Source organism: Typopeltis vanoorti, chromosome 2, assembly GCF_054136105.1.
Source record: "Typopeltis vanoorti isolate ZY-2024b chromosome 2, IOZ_Tvanoo_1.0, whole genome shotgun sequence".
NCBI lineage: Eukaryota > Metazoa > Arthropoda > Arachnida > Uropygi > Thelyphonidae > Typopeltis > Typopeltis vanoorti.
In genome coordinates, this window is record NC_143550.1 from 113190721 (window position 1) to 113209654 (window position 18934).

Here is an 18934-nt window from a genome sequence, read left to right on the forward strand (position 1 = left end):
TTATGTTATGTGCAATATTGTGTTTGTAGGGAATGAGATTTTTTCACTATACATGGATATTTCTATTCCAGTTTGGAAAGAATAGATATAGTGACTATCATAGTAAAAATCAGTTTATTATTAAATTAGTTTATTTATTAAAACGAATCTTTTAAAATAACATGTTTAACAAGAATAGAAGAACCTATAGCACATCAGTACTATGTGAGGTGAGGATTGAGAAACAAGAAATTTCTCAAATTTTTCTTAAAGAGTTGAACTATTGAGAAACTCTTCATGAGGATGGCTGTTTAAGAGGAGAGGAGTAGATGGAATAAATGAGGAAAAGGAGAAGCCAGTTCAATGTGTTTGCAGTTGTACTGAAAAGGGATGTTGGGGCAGTCTGTTGCTCTTGTTTTTAACTGGCCCAACAGATGATAGCAGAATGATAGCTGCCAGTTCTCTGAAGCAGTGAGCATAGAAACACCAGAATAGACACAGAGCTGAAACAGTGCATCTGTGAGATAAGTTGAAATGAATCTGAGAGAGAGAAGGATCATCTATGAGCTGAACTGTTCTCTGGACAGTCAGCATCAAAAATTGTTAGTAAGGTTTTAGGTGCATCACTCTATATATCTAAATAATGTTCTACTGATGGATAAATTTGGGATGATGCTTGCTCCAAAGACTGGAATGAAAATGTACTTGTATAGTGAAAAACATCCCCAATTACACAAAATGTTGCGCATGAAAGCCAATTAGAAGTATAATTGTATCACTAAATACAGTACATAGACAATTATTCTATTATATTAGGTGGTGATTACAGTAATTAGAGAAAACTGAGGTGAAAATGACTCTGTATAGTAAAAAACATGTCCCATCCCACACACATAACACATACACTCATAAAAAACATCAAATTGTACAGGATGATTTACTTGCTTAGCACACCACCATCAATGCACATTTAATTCATGCTACACCAAGATGAATCATCTGTTCAAAATTATTAGTTCAAGGCATATGTTCCCACATTTTCCCACAGTCATTTACTAAGCTAAAAATATATGCTATACAGGTGATGTTTATTACTGATTATTTAGTTATATTTCACAAACTTCCTTTCCCTCTCCTCATAAATATTTAGTCATTACCCATTATAAATGCAAACATGCATGTCTAGAGATTATAGGATATGTAATTTGTTCTTCTTGAGAGCAACTTAGTGAACATGCATATTACCACAACTGTAAATTACTAGTAATTAATTTGCTTCTAATGAAAGTATTTCTATTCACACTCTCCACCACCCCTTATATGTGAGAATCATTCTCACATGGTTCATCTTATTACTGTCCATTCACATTTGTTTCAATAATGAAATACCGTGATTTGGCATAATGAAAAGAATTACAAAAATGGAGGAAAACTCATGTTAAAAACTTTATTAATGTAGAATTTTCCCCTAAAATTCTAAGTTGATAAAAGTTTTTTTTTTATGTAAGTTTTTTGCTGTTTTTATAATTATTTTTTGTGTGTTCACATATTTACACTTTTTGGCAATTTAAATATACCAACAAAATATAGGATTCCCTACAGTTATTGATTTCTAATATATCATGACACAAACATATTATTCTCCCCTTCTCACAATGCAGTTTTCATTTCAATTAAAGCACGATTGCCATGATTTGTAGTATGCCTGCTGTGAATATGTTAAACTAATCTTAAATTTATTATTATATATTATCATTATGTCTTATAAAGTAATTCTGGTAGATAAAAACTTTCCAAACCTCAACAAATTTGAGTGCATGAGACTGCCCCTAATTTGGAAAGCTTGCATCCTAAGATCTTCAACCCAACGATCTTAGTACTAGGCCTGGCTTTAGTTGCCTTTCTTCAGCCTCATTTGCCCGCCAAATTACAGGAAAGTATTAAACTTTTTATAATTAATATTTCAGTATACATTGTCATTTCCAGAAAAATAAAAGTTATGTCATTCTTAGCAAGTTATATTTGTGACATTTTTCATCATCATCATATATACCCTCAAGGGGCATCACATTTGCCTAGTGTTAGTGCCTGCATGAACATATTGTATTTTGTAATCCCTGATGATGGCAATGTAACATTGCAAAAATACAATAAAGCATAAAAACTTTTTATAATTAATATTTCAGTATGCATTGTCATTTCCAGAAAAATAATAGTTATGTTATTCTTATCAAGTCATATTTGTGACATTTTTCATCATCATCAACTTCCTGATATACAGGGTGTTCGGGATAAATTTGACAGTTTCGTAAGGAAAAAGAAAATCTTCTTTGTATCTATTAAATTTAATGAATTGACAAAAAACATTACAGGCAGAGTTAATTACAATACTATCAACAAGATTTACTCAAAATAACCACCATTAGCATCGATCACAGCTTCAATCCTGCTTCGGAACCTCGAACAAGCTGATGCTACAGTCTCCCTGGGAAGGGCCGCAAAAACTGTTTTAATTTTATCCATTAACTGGGCTTTTGTATTACTGGAAGTGCGATTGGTGTCTTTTTCAACTGCGCCCCATACAAAATAATCCATGGGGTTAAGGTCTGGGGAGTTTGGAGGCCAAACATTTGGACTGGTGAAGTCGTAGAAATTTTCAGACAACCATTTTTGACTTTTCCCAGAGGTGTGGCAAGGGGCCGAATCCTGCTGCCATACATACGGCCTACCATTGGCTACCCTTGTTATCCAGGGCTTGACTACAGTGTTTAGCAACTCCACGTAGCCATCTGAAGTCAACCTGAGGCCCTCTTGGAAAAAATGCGGAGGCATCACATTGCCTTCAGAGGATACACATCCGAAAACCATCACAGTTTGGGGAAATTTAGTCTGCATTACACGAGGAATGTCCTTTGTACTGTATGCAAGCCATCTGTTATTCTGCGTGTTGTGTTTTTGATCCTGGCAAAAGTTTTTCTCATCGGAAAAGAACCAGATTATTTGTGGTTCCGCAGGATGTTTCACTTTGCTTAGAAGTTTCTTCGCGTTTATCAAACGTTTTTCACGGGCCTTTTCTGTAAGCAGCTGACCTTTGCGGCGCTTGTATGAGTAGTAGCGGAGGTCTTCATTGAGTGCAAGCTTCATAGTAGAGGCTGCAACATTCATTTCACGTGACAAAGCCCTAATTCCAATGCCAGGGATCTTCAACACCTGTTCCTGCAGATTTGCGAGGAATTCTGCTGTACGAACGCAATCAGATCGTCTGCTAGGGATCTTTCTTCTTGCTACATCCTCATAGTCACCATTGCAAGTCTCTAGTTCATGCCTGATTGTTTTTACTGTATTCAGGGAGCATTGGGCAGCAGTCGAAATATCCTTATTTTGATGGCCGGCACGAATCATCATGATACAAGTTATTCTCTTCCATGATTCAGGTGGGTTCTAGCTATCCATCCTTTCTGACATCTTGTATATGAATGAAGAAGGGTCCAACCTTTTAAATGAAGAGAAGTTTGTGTTAATACATGTAACTTACGGAAAAATATAATTAATTATAAATATGTCAAATTTATCCCGAACACCCTGTATACCCTCAAAGGGGGGGGGGGAATTACATGATATGATAGATCTGCCCATGAAAAATTTACATTCATTAACAACTTCCTATCTACAATTGGCCTCCAAATCAGTCTGTTACCAGACTGATTTGGAGGCCAATTGTAGATAGGAAGATCAGATCTTATATATTTGTCTTCTAAGGCACTTTTTACTGTATCAATCCACCTATATCTTGGTCTTCCTCTGGGTCTTTTTTCTGCCAACATTGCAGAGAATACTTGTTTTGCTAATCTTTCCTTTCTCACTTTTAAGTGACCATACCACCTGAGATTAGCTCTGATAACACATTCCTAGATGCTGACAGTGGCAAGTTCTTTCCTGATATCCTCGTTTTTAATATGATATTGCCATTAATGCCATCTGTTCATGCCCCTAATCTTTCTCAGCACTCTCATATCTGCAGTCTCCAGTCTTTGGTCAGATGTTTTACTTCTGACCTAGCTCTCAGATCCATAAATTAAAATTGGTCTTGTGTTCATGCCAAAATCTTTCTTAGGACTCTCATATCTGCAGTCTTCAGTCTTTGGTCAGGTGTTTTACTTCTGACCCAGCTCTATGATCCATAAGTTAAAATTGGCTTGAATACTGTCTTGTATACAGCTAATATCTCTCTTATTCCATATAAATTTATTCAGTTGACTGCCTACCATACCAGCTTTGTTCATTCTATTGTCTATTTCCATATTTAATTTATCTTCACTAAAAATCGTGCCTAAGTAGCTGAAATGTTTTACTTGTTCTATAGGTTCTCCAATCATAATGCCGTTGATATTTTCAATGTTTCTGCCTATTTTCATTGTCTTTGTATTTTTAATGCTGACTGTCATACCATATCTACTACAACAGTTATTCGATTTAGTCAGGGAATCTTGCAGACTTGTAATAGATTTATTTAGAAGTATAACATCATCCGTATAAAGCAAAGAACTGAGATTAACATCTCTAATTTTGATATCAGGTTTAATACCACTTTCCTTCATAATGTGATCCATACAGATAATGAATAACAGAAGGGATAACGTACATCCTTGTCCGACACCAGATTTAACATTAAACCATCTTCTTGTACTTTTTCCAATTCTAACTGCTGACTTACAACTCAAATAAAGACTAAGTATTGCTTGATATAATGCCTCATTGACACCATATAACTGTAGCATTTTGAATAGCTTCTCTCTTGGCACCTTGTCATATGCCTTTTCCAGATATCCACAAAACTTATATACAGATTTTTGTTATATTCCCATGATTTCTCAACTATCTGTCATAAAGTGAAAATCTGATCCTGACAACCTCTATTTGGTCTAAATCAAGCTTGTTCTTCACCAAGCTTCTCTTCTACAATCCTTCTCAACCATTTCTCAAGTATACTTGCATATATCTTACCAGGAACACTCAGTAGAGAAATACCTCTGTAATTCTCACATTCAGTTTTAATTCCCTTTTTATATATGGGTACTATGAGAGCTCTACTCCAATCATCGGGAATTCGTCCCTCTGTCCAGGCTTTCTGAACTATGCAGTGCAGCCACTGTAAGACTTTTATACCACCATACTTCAGCATTTCTGGTCGAATATCATCTACTCCTGCTGCCTTTCCACATTTCAAGCCTTTGATGGCTTTTTCTACTTCAAGTATGGATATGTATTCCTGACTGCATGCCTGGTCAGTGTTTTTCACCACTTTGCTGTCATCACTGCTTGTTTCATTTAGCAATTTTTCAAAGTAATTACTCTATACTTCAAGGATATCTTTTTCTCCTATTTTCACATCACCTCTATCATCTCTAATTTCTTTTACAGCACTCTTTCCTCCATTTCTGAGCTTCTTCAACAACCTCCAGAATATTTTGCCACCTTCTTGATATTTATTTTTCTATGTTCTTACGAAAGTCCTCCCATGACTTTTGTTTAGCTAATTTTACACAGTGTTCAGATTTCTTACATTTGTCTCTGTATTCTCTAAGAGCACAATCTGACTTATATGCCAGGAATTTTTGATATGCTTTCTTCTTTTCTTTCACTGCCTCTTTAACTTCATTTGTCTACCATGGAGTTCTGATTTGTCTATCCTTACAGATAACCTCACCACATGCCTCTCAGGCTGAATCAATCAGTGTTTTTTTCAAGGCTTGCTATTGAATCTCCAAGTTTTAGTTGCTGTTCTCAAACACTTTCATTTTTTCTTCAATTATGTTTGTGTATTTAAGTCTACAGTTCACATCAGAAAGCTGCTCAACTTTTATTTGCTTTAAAACTTTCTTACATGTTATTCTTCTCAATATCAATATGAAATTCAATTTTATCCTGCTCAAGAGTAAATGGTGATCGCTTCCAATTTCAAATCCTCTGTACACTCTGGTGTCCTGCACCAGGGAGAAAACATCACTATCAACAATAACATAGTCAATGAGACTTTTCTTATTCCTTGCCTCTTCTCTCCATGTGAATTTGCGCACATTTTTATGTTGGAACATTGTGTTAGTAATCACCAGTCCTTGTCCTGAGCAGAAATCCAACAGGTATTTGCCATTATTATTATCTCTGCTCTTTTCTCCAAATTTTCCCAAAATATTTTTGTATGTCTAACAATCATTTCCTACTCTGCTATTAAAATCCCCAACAAGGACCAACTTTTCCTTTTTCATTGTCTCAGTTGCTTTCTCTAAAGCCTCAAAAAATTCTTCCACTTCTACCTTAGTAGAACTTTCTGTGGGACCATAGGCTCAAATAAGTCTCATTGTCCAGTTCCCTATTCTCATATTTGCCCACATCTATCTTCTTGAGACTGCCTGCCATTCAAGAAGACTAGCCTCGTATTTGGTTGAATATTGTAGCTACTCCTTTTCCTTTATTGTGATTGCTTGAATATAACATTTTGTATTTATTGCTCAGAAAGATCTCACCAGTTTTTGTTTCAGTCACCCCTATTATGTCGATCTGGTACTTATCCAATTCCCCAGCCAGCTCCATTTCTTTGCCATTCAGGCTTCTTATGTTGATAGTACCGATCTTGAACTCTTGTGATAGTGAGTTGGGGTAGGTTTTTGGATTTGTCCTAGTAGCTGACTTTTTGCTGTTTTTCCTGGCTCCCCTGGCGAAAACAATGGGGGGCCTTATTTAACCGGGCAATACCCCAGCTGGCACGAAATTCTATCATGATGTACCATCATTTTTTGTTTTGGTTTAGGCCAATAAGAATACAATTTGGTCGGCTAAATCCCAAATTGCCAGCCCATCCTCGTTCGTTCAGTATCCAGGTAGATACCTAACAGGGTGCACCACAAGAAGGTGAGGATTGGACATTAGGTCAGAAGTCCTGATCGGTTCTCCACATTCCTTTAAAGGCAATGTGGAGGTCTCCTCTCAATTATATAGCTTTGATCCCTTCAGCACCCTGTGACATTTTTCATATATTAATAAAGCGGGTGCATAAGTTCTTAGCTCTTATTGAATCATTATAAAACAAAAACAGAAGGTCAAGTGTTTAGAGTGTTTTATGTTCTGATACAAACATCCCACAATTAGAATTTTGAATCAGAACATGCTACATAATTAACTAAAATTAATCAAACTGTTTCTCTAATTGATGCCCTGAAATTAATTCATATCCAAAAAAAAATTATAATTTATGTTTTACAGTGATGTGAAGTGAAACATTCTACACTTAATTCCTTTGAAAACACATAAGATGGGAGACTGTTCCAGAGGACAGCAACAGCAGAAGGGATGAATGGAGGTTAAATTTGTTCTATGAGTCTGGAGATGAACCGAGGAGGAGTATTAAGTAATTCTTGCATGTGTTTTGACAGATTTAACAGAGGATGAGTGGCCATGGAAATATTTGCTGAAGATGCAACCATCAAAAACTGTATGCTTGTATGAGAATGGATGAATTGTTGAGAGATGAGTCATTAATCAAACTAATTGTTCTCTTCTGTATTGAATAAATTATGAGAATATATGAATGAATTGAAGGAAGATGAGAAGAGACTCCTGTCTTTTGAAATGAAAACTTACAGAAGACTTTTGTGAATCCCCTATACCAGTGCTTCCCAAACTTCTGTATGTCAGGGCTCCCTTTGCAAAAATTAAAATATTTCCCGCCCCCCCTCGAAAAAAAATCGTAATAGAGAGATATATTATTATAATATTTATTGTATTTATATTCAATACAAAACATACACAGCGAATATTGCAAAAATCAAATGCATATATTACATTTTTTGCCTCTTACCATTTCGTTCTGAAGACGATGCGGGCTGTTCTGGTAAAATATGAAATACTATTCTTTTTTTTTAGTCTGTTTCTGCTTCTTCTGATTGTTCACAAGATTTTTTAATTTTTATCAGCTACTTATCCATCTCAGGGTTAAAGTTTTTAACGTAGAATAGATCAAATAATATCACCATTTACCGATACTGGCACACCACAGACTGATAACATGAAATTAGTGAATATTACCTGAATAAGGGAATCCCCGGACCAGGAACATTTTTCTCTTTTGTGACTTTTCTCCCTTTACGGTAATTAAGCCTAACGCGAAACAGACAGCAAAGGCAAGTTATTAAAACGTGCATATGATTGGTGCGGTATTAACAAAAGATCGCGCAACCGAAAGATAAAAGCATAGCTGACAATTGAGTTGAAATGCTAACTCTCTTCAACCGAATTCCATATGTGAAACTGCCATAACATTCATTATATATATATATTACTTAGTTTTAACACTTTTACGAATTCTAACACGTTCGGTTGAATTTTATTGCTGCCTTGGGAAATCGAACTCACACACATCTAATTAATAACAATAGTTTTTAGTTAGATACTGTGTTTTCCCATGCAACGTATGGTTTTGATTCAGTCTATACAGCATAGTTTCTGTATGAGGGGACATGTGATGATTCATTAATTAGTGTGTTTTTATCCCAGTTGTCTCTAATTGCACTAGTTGTTGAGAAATATATTACACAGACTGCTCATACCTTATTCACTGGCATAATAAAAGTACTTGTTTTTATTGCCTGTGCAGTATAGTGGCTGTTAGGGAGGGGGTGTTGTTTACCACTGCAAGCGATTTACTATCTCCCCACATGAACTTGTTTAAGCTTTTCTTCATGTGTGAGGTATATGCGAAACTTTTATTGATAACAGAAAACTAGCTCGGATGACAGTGATAACATAAAACGAGTTTTGATATGTATATAAAGTCAATATCAACAGTCCCTGATTACGAATGCGTGATGAAAGGGACAGGAAGATTTGGAGCTTCCCTGGAGAGCATTCGAAGTAAATACAATTAACCACTGCTTTGAAATGAAACATATGAATAAGCAATATTTACTAATATTCATTAAGCGCCGAAATACGCAGGAAGCAAAGTTTGTGAATCAACATCAATGTGTGAATTTTTCTATTAAAATATAAAAAATAACAAAAAAGAAATAATAAATAATAAAAGTTAAATAAATTTCTTTTAAAATAAAAAAAATCTACTTAGTCTTAAAACATTTTAAATTTGTTTTCATTATTTCACAGCCCCCCTCAACAAAACCTACGGCCCCCAAGGGGGCCGCGGCCCACAGTTTGGGAAGCGCTGCCCTATACCACTCAATGAAAATGCCCGAAAACTGATTGATTCAATAGATGGGAGAAAAAGGGAAAATATTCTGAAAGTCATCAGAAGAAGACAGATGAAATGGTTCGGACATATGGAGAGGGCTAATGGAATTTCAAAGCAAACACTAGAAGGAATCGTTCCAGGACCAAGGGTTAGGGGCCGACCTCGATTAAAATGGACTGATAACATCAAAAAATGGACAAATTTCTCCCTTTCTCAACTGACATCACAAACAAGAGACCGAGATGACGGAGGAGGCTAACCAAGACTATCACCTACCAGCCATGAATGACCCAACGGTCCATTTAGGACTACAGGAGAAGAAGAAGATGAATGAATTGTTGAGAGATGGGTCATTAATCAAACTAATTGTTCTCTTCTGTATTGAATAAATTATTTTAGAGAGCTCTTAGGAGCACTATCCCAAATGTGAGCATCATTTGGAATAGTATTTAGTGGTGGTGAATCTGTGATTAAAGGAGGAGTATAATGTACTGTAATCAGCAAAGCTGTGTACTGGGTTTGCCATCAACTCCAGTAGGTCACTAATACAGGAGGAAGAGGGTGGGTGAGAGAACCAAGTCTTATATGTTTGTATGTGACGTATCTTCATGGCCATACTTGTATATATAGAGACTGACTTCACATCAATTGCCTTAGTAACCCATAATGCAAAGTCCACATCAATTTAGGGTGTGTATAATGCTACTGCCCAGATTAGTAGTAGCACGCCCTTTGACCTTAATTGAGGTCTTATCATTATAATGCTGAAGAACTGGTGAGAGTGGCTGTGTACAGTTTGCTCTATGGAAGAGAAAGGAGCGGCACAAAGGGTAACTAGTAAGGAAAAGATCCAGTGTGTTTGAAGAGTGGTCAGGGTTATCTAGTATATTAGTAGGCATGTAAACAGTTGTGTAAAGATCACTGGTAATAGCTAATGTCTCAGTATCTCTTCCTACTTGATCTGTGCAGTTGAAAGAGGAAAGCCAGTTAGTGTTGTGAACATTAAAACACCCAAGGAAGATGGCTGCACTGTTAGAAAAGTTGGACTGCATAAAATTCACATTGAAAGAAAGGAAATCAAAAAAGGTTTAGAATGGTTGGCACCATTAGGAGAGTGATAGAGACCGCAAATAATCTGACAGAATGGGATAGAGATTCTCAGCCAGAAGAGGTCAAAATCAGGAGATTCTAGGTGCTAAGGTCTTTTTACTAATTTAGAACTGAGGTGAGAGAAACTGACAAATTCTTATCATCAAGCTAATATCCAGTGTACTGGACAGTAGTTTGATGGTAAGGATTTGTCTCTCTTCTTAGAAATGGGATATATGGCATTATAAAATTGAATATTCTTGACATGATATATCAGAGCAAACATATGCACAGATGCCACCTTTGAGTCGAAATGAGTCAGAGTGTGTAACTGAGAAAAAGCTAAGTAGTGTTTGAAGAGGTTGCAATTTGAGCTTCTGTCCAGAAAAAGCAGATGAAATTTTGCAGACTGAAGATGGAAATGAAGCATTTACTGAGGTTGGAAATGAGAAGTGCATCCAGAAATCTTAAGCGGTTTGTTGTTGACTGCATGGGCTGAGCATGTTCCCTATAAAGTGTTTCAGTTCTGTTTTTTCACAGCAGATATGAAGCACTTCATTTTTGCAAAAGCATTCCTATTTTATAATTTGTTTTGAATTTAGGGATGAAGCAACTAAGGTCTGTGAGGCCAATAGTTTGTCCTCTGGTCACTGGTATAGTTTATTAATTAGGATGATAATAATCATCATATTATATTATTATTATATTAAAGTGGGCTGATATCATCATCTTAAGATTATCAGCTCACTGATGGTACAAAATTGATATTGGCTCACCAGCATTTCATGAGTGAAATTAACATAAAAAAAAGAAGTGAAATTCTATTATTACTCTCAAAAGAATTTTAATTGCTATAAAAACAATAATTTTCATTGTGTCACACACAAGAATAACACTTCATTTATTATCATTATACAATATACTTCATTTATAATACCTTTAATAATAATAATAATAATAATAATAATAAATATATGGTATGTGAACTAATCTTAATTCCCCACTTACCATCCAAGCCTTACTAATTTAGCATTTTCTGCTATTTAGTATACAAAAAATATATTCCTCAGAAAAATATTAAATTAGGATTTGAAATGTATTAACCTCCCTACCGGCCGAGGTGGATGAAATAGTGAGACCAAATTGCACTTCTTATCCATGTTATTCAATGGGTGTTACAGAATCACATCCAAATTTAGTTGGACATCTATAGACGCCGTGGTTGGGGGGGGGGGGGAATAATGTATTCTTTACCAAATCTTTTTTTTTTTTTTTTAAGAATCAGTTGCCTATAATCACAGTCTGGTTTACTGTTTATTTTGGAACCAGAATTCAGGTCCTTCACATGCTTCAGTGGCATGTCAAGAAATATTATTACACATGGCACTCTGACCATGTCATAGGTTTACTATCACTAACCAGTAGCATGTATATTCAAGAATGTTACATCAAACATTCTCTTTCAGGTACATGCTTATATGGCAAATAACTGTTACAAACTCCCCTGCAATCAGAGAGAGAACAGAGTTGCTCAATGCTCTAGTGTATGTCTGCAGTTTTAAATGTCTACAAATAGAATTTGTGAACATAACTTTATTGAATATAAAAAAAATATATTTAAAAAAATTTATTACAAAGATACCTACTTCAAATTTTGAATTTTCAACAAATCCAAAATCTTCTTCATCACTGATCTCATGATATTCATGATCTGCACCCAGAACAGGTTTCCAGCCATTACCCTCTTTATATATATCTTTTGAGGATTTATCATTTGTAAGATTTGCATTATCTTTGGCATCCTTTTCAGATGTAGTATCTGACCAAATATCTAAAGAGGAAGGGGAGAAAAAAAGGAAACTATCATACATTTCAAGATGAGAAAATGCAAACTGAAATTACTAAACTGTTATTTACTAGGAATATTAATGGTCTTTCAAACTGGATTCCTTAAAGGTTTTTTCCAAGAGAAATCTGAAAAATTTCTTTGAAGTTTGGTTTTGTTGCTGTTGCTAGAATTAGTGCACGCTGAATAAAAAGATTAAATAATAAATCATAAATATGATGATTATAATGGAAGTTCATCTGATGTGTAAATAATTAAAAAATATATAAGTCCTTAATCTTCTCAAAAAGAGAAGGATTTATGCATTGCTTTTTATTTTACAGTTCTTTCTAACATTAAGTAATTTTAAAATGATTTTACACAGTTAAAGAAAACTCCAGTAAAATAAATCTAAAACATTCTAACCTGCTGCTGGTCCACTTTTACCATCTACCAAAGATGATGATTTTGTCAAGAGTGGAGTCCTGTCTGAAGAATCAGAATTAGTGTTGTTTAGGCTGGGACTACTTTTCTCTTTATCTTCTTGAGGCTTGTCTTAAATTGAAACAAAGCAAAAATTAACAGTCTTGCAAAATGCATCAGCATACAACTCTATCTTAAAAGATAACATTAAACAAAACAAGACAGTTTCCATCAAAAATGCATCAACAAATAAAATAGTTTTAGTTCTGCTTAAAGGATAAGAATACAGCTGTACTCTCACTATAGCAAACACTGTTATAATAAACTTGTTGTCTATAACAAACTGAAAAGTCCTGGCTGAAGCCTTACAGATAGAATGCTATACTTAAATAAGCTCACTACAGCAAACTCTTCACTACAACAAATCATTCCAGTAGTCCTTATCAGTTTGCTATATTCAATCAATTTACTATAGTCAATCAACTGTACAGAGGAACAATAAATATTCTTGATCTCTATGAGATGTACTGTTTAATGTTCTGAAGAAACTATCTGTTCTTCCAAGAGAAGCCAATGGTGGAAATTGACAAACATGATAAATGAAAAGAATGATATGATGAAGACATAAGCTACTGAGAGGGGAATACTAGATTAATTATCAGAAGGAATTTTTTTCAAAGGACAAAAGGAAGAGGAAGAAAGAGGCAATCACTAGGTGGGAGTTAATTGGAGAATAATCAATGGTGTGAAATGCATTACCAGAGTGTGCTACGTATGCAAGGACTTGGGATGAATTTTAAGATATGGTAATGACAGGTACTGTAGTATTTAGAATGCATTCTCAACAATGTTACTTGATTCCAAGGAGGTGTGTTTTAATAACATAATTATGTGCATCATTTCAGATGCTTACAAGACATTACAGCTGAATTTTGCTATAGAGAACTTATAGATACAATAGGAAGTGCATTATAATGACGAGTTTGCTATAGTGAATTTTCTGGGCCATAAACAAAATAGCAGTGTACCTATGATTCTTCAGTCAAATGTTTTTTTTGTTTTTTTTTTCCCGTTTATTACAATGGTCTTTGCTGTAGTAAAAACTGTTTTTAAGTCAATAACTGCAGTGTAATAGGTGTGTTTCTAGATGTGTATACAGAGCACAGGAAAGAAAGATATATATCACATATAGCACCTCCACAGCACAAGTGGAAGAACTTGCACCCTTAGATTTGAAAAGGCCTAAATTCAATTCTTGCCATGACAAGAGGAATCTTTATGTGGGTTTTTTTTCAATTGAAGGTGAGTTAGCTGATCTCATATAGAGGTAACAGGGTTTAGGGTACAATAGAGGGATGAGGAAGGTGTTGTTCTCCTCACTTTGTGAGGAGAACAACAATTTGGAATATGGACTTTTTATCCAAAAGGGATTCTATTCAATAAAGCAACGCATGCTGTGGATGTGGTTCATCTTAGGACTGTGTAGACACAGCAGATCGATTGAGGTCTCGTCAGTGGGAGCCAGACCCAGAAGTGGTGATACTAAGGAAGAAGCAATGGAGAGGTCATATTTACCTAAACAGGTTGGCAAAAGGTGTACCACCTTATTATTAAATTACTCTGGATTTAGAGAAAGATGTTGGAAGTATATTTTCCACTTGGTTAGACTATAATAAATTTAATTTAATCCTTTATCCAACTGTAAGCAAACAAAGTCTGCACCTGAAAGTATCTTCAGGAGTGAGGCAACTCGCAGTAAAGGTGGACCAAGCTCTCATTACTCCTTGTCTCAGTATCTCTCATAATGCAAAGCACATCTCCTTGCGGACATGTATAATGCTATGCATTAAGGGAAGGACCACTACCCAGACTAGTTTCGACCTTTATTGAATGTTCAAGTACAGGTCAAACTCCAAAAACTCAGAAGAACTCTCACAACCGGTTGGCTCTACCCCGCCACCGAGCAGAGTTGCTCATCTGGAGGGGTAACAGCAACAGCCGAGCCTCAGTTAACTTCATGGGCTACAGCATTGCCATTCGTCACCCAAGCTTCCCACCAGTTTCAATCTTTTTTGAGGTCTCATCAGTGAGTAGGTAGACCGAGAGGTTTCGTCAATGGGAGCCAGACCCAGAAATGGTGATACTAAGGAAGAAGCATTGGAGAGGTCACATTTACCCTATATAACAGGGCAAAAAAATTAAAAAGTTCTGATAATGGTGCCCTAACTACTGAACTTGACCATATCCTTAACACTTTCTTAGCCAAAGGCTACAAACCCCCCCCCCCCAAAAAAATTAAAACCTTGTAACAGCACCCCCCCTTCCCTCCCCCTTCAGAGCACAGATTACTCAAGATCTGTCACCATTCCATATATCTGGGGCACATCCAAAAAATTGACAGAAATTCGAAAGAAATGCAACCTTACAACCACTTACAGGCCACACAAAAAACTGGCATCTCTTATAAACTCTGCCAAAGACCAGGCACATCCCCTAGACCAGTGATGGCGAACCTTTTTACTCAGGTGTATCAATCATCTTTTTTTTATTTTAAATACTGATGTTGTTGATGTGCCACTTGCATACATGCATTATAAATTTAACTACATAATCATAGATGGTGACTTATACATATCATATTAGGCTATTTATTTAATAGGACATTGATATAAAATCTATGAATTCATATTATACAATTAATTTAATAAAGTGAAATTACAAACTTACAATACATTTAATGACTTTTCTGTTGCTGAGTACTGGTAGAAAGTTGCTTTATAGAAGGGCTCTAGACAAGCAGCGCTCAAATCATTGCTCAATCTATTTCTCTCTTTTGATTTGATATTATTTAAGGCAGAAAAGAGAGTTTCACAAGAGCATGTAGAAGAGAAAATTGTTAGAAGAGCTTTAGCTCTAACTACAAAATAAAATAGAAATAGGCTAACTATAAAATTTAATTCGTTTAATGAACCGAAACCTACCTTCGCCTTAACTGAGAGCGATCTTACATGATTTATCGCAGTTTTTTCATCAGAATACCAATATTTTTCAACATCCAAGGTGTGTCACCTGAAATCCTCAAGTGTGTCAGTGCTGACACATGTGTCATAGGTTTGCCATCACTGCCCTAGACCCACAGGTCCCTTGCAGTTGCAAACTGTCCTATTACAGCCAAACAGGTGGGACAGCAAATATCAGAATATCTGAACACATCCAGTTCCACCAATACAGCCACTCCGGCCTTGCTAACCATGTTTTAGACATCCACCACAGGGTACACTGGAAGAAGGCCACTTTATTACACTGCAGCAAATACAAATATGAAAGGCTATTCCTCAACTCAGCCCTGAAAAACTTTCCAAACCTCAACAAATTTGGATGCATGAGACTGCCCCAAATTTGGGAAGCATATATTCTAAGATCGTCAGCCCAATGGCCAACTTCAGCCCACTAGGAGGCACTGTTTAGAACTCTATGGCCAATTTCTGTTACCTTTTTTTCAGCCTCATTTGCTCAGTGTTAGAGCAAAATGAGGCTGCATGCACGTTTTTTTTTTGTGATCCCTGATGATGGCAGTGTATCACTGCCAAAATATAGAAAAGTATTAATTAGCCTTTTATAATTAATTTTTAATTATTTCCTGAAAAATTAATAGTTATGAGTAACCAACGTATTAGCCTATCTACAAGAATTTCATTCAATTTCTACAAGAATTTCAATTTCATCAAGCAGGGAGGAATTATTATTGTTTTAAATAAATCTGCCAACAGAAATGGTCCAGCAAAAAAAAAAAAAAAAAAAAAAATCATTGTTCTTGAAACTAGGACTGGTTTAACAATGGAAATGACTACAAGGTCTTATATCTCTTCAACATTTAATTCAGACTGAAATTGGGCAGGGTAGAATTTCAATTATTAACAAGGTACCTGAAGCAAATAAGGCCCACCTTATTTAAAATTTGAATAAGTTAGACAATTGTTTAGATTAATTGAAACAACAGTGTTCCAAGTCTTTAAAAAACACCTTGTGTGGCCCTTATTAAATCATAGAAGTTTAATAAAGCCCTTGAACAAAATTAAATATTTAAAAAACATAACAATTATTTTTAATTATTATTAATTTTAATCCTAATTATTAGCTTAAGAATAGTCATAAAGACCAATACACCACATTCTTCTTTGGTGAGACCAACACACTCTTCGTGGTACTATTTAAGACACCGTGTGCATTGTTGCCTCATATCAGCAACCTTTTCTTCTCTGCATCCATGGCAATACCACTCCTCTTTTGACACTTTTTTTTTTTTGGTTCTTCCTGTTTTTTAGTGGTAGCCTTCTCTTTCTTACTACCCTTTTCTTTGAAAAGATCTTTGGTCACTCTCTGGCCCTCATAATTTAACGCTTTTTTCTTTACAACTGCATAATTTGACATTGGCATTAACTCCTAAAACGATGACTTCAAAGAGTCTTTTGTTTTTAGATTTGTCAATGGAATCTCATCATCGGAGTTATCTGAATCACAAGATGGAGGATTAGGACATGTTTTTACAGCTCGAGCAGGATTCAAATATTGAGCTTTACATTCAGAAATTGTTGGGTTTCTCTTTAAAAATAACTTCAACCAATCTTTTCCTGTGAGGCCACTTTCTTTATTGAAGTTATTCCTAATTTTATTTTGTTCGCAAAATATAAAAGTTTGCCTGCATATAGCTTTTGGAGTTAAAGGGACTCCAATTAAAGCAAACTTGACTATTCTTTCTACCAAGTTCTTCTCTTGTTCTTTTGTTAGCACAGTATTTCTTCCTAATCTTTTTTTGTCAATTTCTCTGTCTTTAAATGGTTCCTCAATGTTCTTCTGATACTCCATAGCATTCTGATGCTGTACGTTGTGATAATTGTCCTCTTTGCACAGCTTCTAGTCTTTCATCAGTCCAAAGACCCCATTTCTTTTTAACTTCTGACATTTTCAGAGGCCTTTAGCAATAAAATAACTGTTATGAGCAATCACCAAAAAATAAAATCATAAATTATAGCAGTTTAATAAGGCTCATCAACAAATTTACTGGGCCTTATTAACCGCTGTGAACTAGATTAGATCACATCTATTTTCATGTAAAATATGAATTCAAATCAATTAAAACATTTTTTATCATAAAACTGAATGTTGAAAGAACAATTTAAATATAAAAACAATGCGAAAAGAACAATATTTTTAATTAAAACTTATGAACTATTGTGGCGTAATATTATTAAATGGAAAGGCAACCACCTCCCACAAAGGTCTAGGTCAAACTGACACAATACAGTTGCTAGACAATATGGCGCCACTGATTTGCCATTGTATTGCGTCCTCTGTGTGTGCATGTGTGTGTGTAAGAAACCAAACTGGTGCAACTTACCGTTAATGTGATTTTTTTTAAACAGTCCTTATTAGACGCTGGGCCTTACTTACCTCAGGTACCTTACATCAGTTACGTTATTTTTGCAAGAACTACTGTGATGTCTCTACTACAAAGTTACATTATTCAAAGACCACTTTTAAATAGCAGAACTTCATTAAAAAATTCAACAAATGTGACAAGTTATAATTCACTGAACTTCAAAACATTTCATTTAATGAAATTCTAAATATTTCATCTGCACAATGTTGCCAATGCAAATGATCCAAATGAAATTAAAATAACTTCACAAAATTTAAAAGAGAAAATTAACAGCAAATTTTATGAAATTACTCCCAACAGAATTATTATCAGTTCAAATTCTTATATGCTTGACAATAAAGGTATTACTTTAAAACAAAACTGAACAATGTGGATATCTGTGTATATACTAAATTCCCAAATTTTATTAAATCTAGAAAGAGTGGAATTATTGAATATATAATTGACAAATTTTTGTTAAGATTACAAATACCATCCAGCAAGAGTACAGGAATAACTTCCATACAGGCGAACAAAATGGCTTTTTAGAGGTTTTTACGCATTTTGAGAAATACATAAGCAGCTCAGGCTGGATGCGGTAATAATATCCAAAACAGTACAATAAGGGGCATTTATGCACAGCATATAATTATTCATTCTTAATATATGAAGATTATTCATTTTATGAAAAATACAGTTTTTCAATTATATATTTTACAACTTACATGGTGTGACAATTTGTTTTGGTAACTGATGATATTTGTCTCCTAGAAAAGATATATCACCAAAAAAAGCACCATCCAATCCAACATGTCCTGTATGTTTGAAATCACCTTGTGGACGTGAAATCATCTCAGGCCTTAACCTATGGCAGCATCCAATTAATAAAACAATAAAATAAAATAAAAAAACTGTTATTGGAAATATTTTTATTAGTAAATGCAAATAAAAAATTTCC

At 35.0% G+C, this 18934-nt stretch overlaps 1 protein-coding gene across 1 annotated transcript in view; it reads right to left on the reverse strand.

Moving 5' to 3' along the window:
* Positions 1-18934, reverse strand: part of Ack-like (activated Cdc42 kinase-like) — a 290445-nt gene that overhangs the window by 39603 nt on the left and 231908 nt on the right. Inside the window, exons 11-13 of the mRNA XM_090407542.1 lie at positions 18702-18841; positions 12561-12689; positions 11956-12140 (exon numbers count right to left, since the gene is read on the reverse strand). Of these exons, the coding sequence (XP_090263668.1) occupies positions 11956-12140; positions 12561-12689; positions 18702-18841 (454 nt within the window). The remainder of the gene's footprint in view (positions 1-11955; positions 12141-12560; positions 12690-18701; positions 18842-18934) is intronic.